Source organism: Sinocyclocheilus anshuiensis, unplaced genomic scaffold, assembly GCF_001515605.1.
Source record: "Sinocyclocheilus anshuiensis isolate Anshui unplaced genomic scaffold, SAMN03320099.WGS_v1.1 scaffold209, whole genome shotgun sequence".
NCBI lineage: Eukaryota > Metazoa > Chordata > Actinopteri > Cypriniformes > Cyprinidae > Sinocyclocheilus > Sinocyclocheilus anshuiensis.
Window position 1 is genome coordinate 1,341,671 of NW_015540880.1, and position 3,947 is coordinate 1,345,617.

At 40.9% G+C, this 3,947-nt stretch overlaps 1 protein-coding gene across 1 annotated transcript in view; it reads right to left on the reverse strand.

Moving 5' to 3' along the window:
- Positions 1–3,947, reverse strand: part of LOC107688361 (catenin beta-1-like) — a 15,233-nt gene that overhangs the window by 4,382 nt on the left and 6,904 nt on the right. The window contains exons 2-6 of the mRNA XM_016486009.1: positions 2,292–2,341; positions 1,556–1,780; positions 1,164–1,417; positions 454–692; positions 37–238 (exon numbers count right to left, since the gene is read on the reverse strand). Coding sequence (XP_016341495.1) covers positions 37–238; positions 454–692; positions 1,164–1,417; positions 1,556–1,780; positions 2,292–2,307 — 936 coding nt within the window. The 5' untranslated portion in view covers positions 2,308–2,341. The remainder of the gene's footprint in view (positions 1–36; positions 239–453; positions 693–1,163; positions 1,418–1,555; positions 1,781–2,291; positions 2,342–3,947) is intronic.

Genomic DNA, 3,947 nt, shown 5'->3' on the forward strand with positions numbered 1-3,947 from the left:
CCCCCCCCCAAATAGCAAGACCAGTGCAGTATGTACCTTGCTCTCCTGGTTGCCATATGCCAGGATCTGTAAGCAGTCTGTGGTGATGGCAAGGAATTTGACATTGGTTTTGTTGAGCAGGGCCACCATCTTCTGAAGTCCTCCAGCTAGACGAACAGCCATTTTAGCACCTTCCTGATGGAGCAGGAGGTTGTGAAGGGTGGTGATGGCATAGAACAGCACACTATCAACGTGGGACCTGGAAACAAAATCATGTAAGGTCCATTTAGTGGAGAACTAGTACAAGAAGGTACAAGAAATTAAGCATAAAATCTTCAGTTTCACATGTTAAATTTAATTAATTCAAGACTAAAGCATTCGTGTTTCGGGTCACCAGCTTCCCAGGCGTTTCCATGCAACACTAATACTCAAGGGTTTTGAAAACCCCTGACTTTTCTGCTTTGGTGCTCTTACCCCAGCATCTTGACTAGGGCAGGGATTCCTCCTGACTTAAAGATGGCAAGGAGGCCCTCTCTGTGGTGGGACAGGTTATGTAAGGTGCCGGCTGTACAACGGGCCGTCTCTACATCACTGGTGTTCTGCATGGTCCTCACGATGGCCGACACCATCTGGGGAGAGCGCATGATGGCGTGACGAGAAGCCTCTTTCTTGGACAGCTGGTGCACCATCACTGCGGCTTTGTTCACCACCACCTGGACAGGAAGAGTGAATGATAAGGGGGAAGTGAGATGGAGCAGATTTAAAATTTGGCTTCTGGTCATTTAGCAGTGCAAATGCAGAGACTGATCAACCAGAGAAATCTGTTAAGTGACTAATTTGCTTGTCAAATGCAGAAATCTTTCAAGGGTCTCTTCAAACTAGTGACTTTCTCTACCAATCTCAGATCTGACAACAGGAAACTGCTAGCTTGTACAAATGACAACATCCAAAATCAAAACTTAAGGTAATTCAGACAGCAGCATTGTCATTGCTTCAAATTGTAGGTCACTATATGGCTAAAAATAATCTTAAAATGAAGGCTGTTTGCTAAAAGACTTTCCATTTTTAGCTTCAGCTGCAAATGTTCCCAGAAGCAGGAATGCACGTCTTGTCAAAAGGAAATTGCAAATTTGATGGCTTAACATCTTTAGAGAATAAGCATGAAGTATTGGGACGTTTCTAACCTGGTCCTCATCGTTGAGAAGTTTGGTGAGCTCAGGGATGGCTCTGGTGGCCAGTTCAGCATCATCTTGGTAGTTAATGAGATCGACAACGGCATGTTTGAGCATTTGAGAAGGCTCGGCCAGCCTCTGCACATTGGTGGGGTGTGCAGAGTCAAACTGGGTAGAAGTGACCTGCATGCCCTCATCGAGTGTCTCAGGAAACATGGCAGCACGGACACGCTGTGCACGGGTCATGGCGTACTGCCCGTCCAGGTCTAAGAGAGGAAGTTTGTGATTAGCCAGACAGGAAGCAGGCAGGAAAACGGCAAGACTGAAAATATCCAGTTAGAAGGGCTTTCACTTTTTCCCAATACAAGCATCATCGTGTGTTGGAAGCAAATACAGCCACATACCTGCCACCTGCTCAGGTGTGAAGGGCTGGTTGAAGCCCTGCTCCCACTCATACAGCACCTGGTTGTCCAGATCCTCCTCTTCAGGGTTGCCTTTGCCTGACAGAGACGGCGCTGTTGTGGTGGCCCCAGAGTGAATACCTGAATCCAGGTAGGACTGCTGCTGCCAGTGACTGACAGCAACTTTACGATCCTGCTCCATGGCCATATCAAGCTCCATAAGGTCAGCTACAGGAAATAAGACATCAAAGTCAGACATTAATTTTAATGTTCCTCCAGACAGAAATTTTTGGATCTACTCTAAAGTTTCATTATCGTGCAATATTCCTATACCTCACTGAACATGCAGTTAAGTGTAAGATATTGCATATTTCAAAGCCTGCAGCTACAGTGACCTCTTTAAAAGCATTGTTCAAAAGAATTTTTCCTTGGCTATTTTTTATTGCCGAATCAGCAAAGGCTATATTCATGGAAAAAAGTCTTACAATTAAGAATTGTAAAACCCTATTTGAATTCTGCAGTCAAATGCTAAATCTGATCCAAAGAGTTAGCTGTGGTATTAGACAGCAACCATGTTGTGTGGCTTTTTGATATTGTGGGTCTCTGAGGGTTAACCGAAATCATTCAGTAAGTAAACCTGTTCTTTATCAGCTCATCTGTGTTTGTGTCTGCGTCAAGGAGCACAGGCATTGGACAAACATGCTGATAATCTGACAGGTTAACTTGGACAAATACTTACACTGGGTTGCCATCATTGCGTCAATCCCTCAGCCTGAGCGACTTCCAAATCTGTAGAGTAAGAATTTTTAAAAAGCTGATCAGGACAAAAAGAAAACCACATAACAGAATCAGTCAAGCATAGGAAGGTCAAGGAGGTCCATTTTACAAACTAGTAGTAACATTTGGCTATTCCCCCTCCATCACCAGCCGTTTTACAAGCGAGCAACAGGCTTTAATCTACATGACAGACCCTAAAGGTAGTGTTAACTGTGGGAAACTCCCCTCATTTAGTCTGTAGGGTGTCACACGAGAAGTAGAGAGAGGGAGACGGGATGGTGAGTCATCTTGGCAATGCCAGTAAAAACATGCTGAGGGGGTTAGTCAGCTTCATTCATCCTAGCTGATGAGAACAATACAGCATCAAGCACCACAAATTTTGTGATAATAAACAGCCCGAGAACATGAAACCCACACTGACCTTAAGTTGCTTATTAGGATCTTAACTTCATGAAATCAGATTTACTTGTTTCACTATTAAGGCAGCAAATTCGATTACATGTTGCAGACATTATTCTAGGATAATGGGATATTCCAAGAAAAAGAAAACAAGCCTCAAGAGTTTCAGAAAAGTTTCAAATTTTACAATAAAATGTGTACCCAAGTTATTAAAGTTATAAATAACCAGGCATAAATTATAGGTGACTCAAGCTGAAAACTTCCACTCAACAATATATTCAGGGGGTGGGGGGTTTAGATCACTACAGAAACAGATAAATGTAATTAGCAAGCTACTGAAAAACAATGAACATACCCTATCATGTAGAGTCACACACAAAGGAAATGAATGATAGCAAAAGTGAATGAGGAAAAAGTAGATGCTACACCACCAATTGACCTATCGGTAAGCCCCGCCCCCCTTAGATACTGTAGCTCACTCGGACAAACAAACGGAGTTACTCACTGTCTTACAATGACAGCTGTCAGTTCCTTCTTCCGAGGTGTTTCTGATACATTTGGGACACAGATGGACCTTCAAGTTGGACTTAAATATGCCATGGAGGGATATATAAAAGATATTAAAATAAATATTTATATGTAATATGCATTCATTTTTGACCCTCTAAGTCTAGCACTTTCTATTCTATTTTAATTCTACTTTATCCATATTTATATATTTTTTTTATTTATTAAAAAAAACAAAACAAAAAAAAAAACACTACCTTCTTTTTTTATATTCTATCTACCTACTTGTTTTTCTTTGTGTGTGTATGTGTGTGTATAGTAATTATATATATATATATATATATATATATATATATATAATTAGTTTTGACTGTTGTTATTGTCCTCATTTGTGAGTCGCTTTGGATAAAAGTGTCTGCTAAATGACAACATTTAAATATAAAAAATACAGATCACAATGCAAACTGGAGAATTATGTTACGGTCGTCACAATCGAAATGACAACATCCTGGATCAACACCGTTCACATACCTCTGAGTAAGATTAAATTAATTTACAATTAACCAGATTAATATGGAGAGGGATTCCAATATAGACCTTCCGTTTGTGTGTTTTTGACTTTCACTGCACGGTACATGACATGAGAACAGTTCGCTATTTAGGTTTGTACGTTTACATTTACATTTAGTCATTTAGCAGACGCTTTTATCCA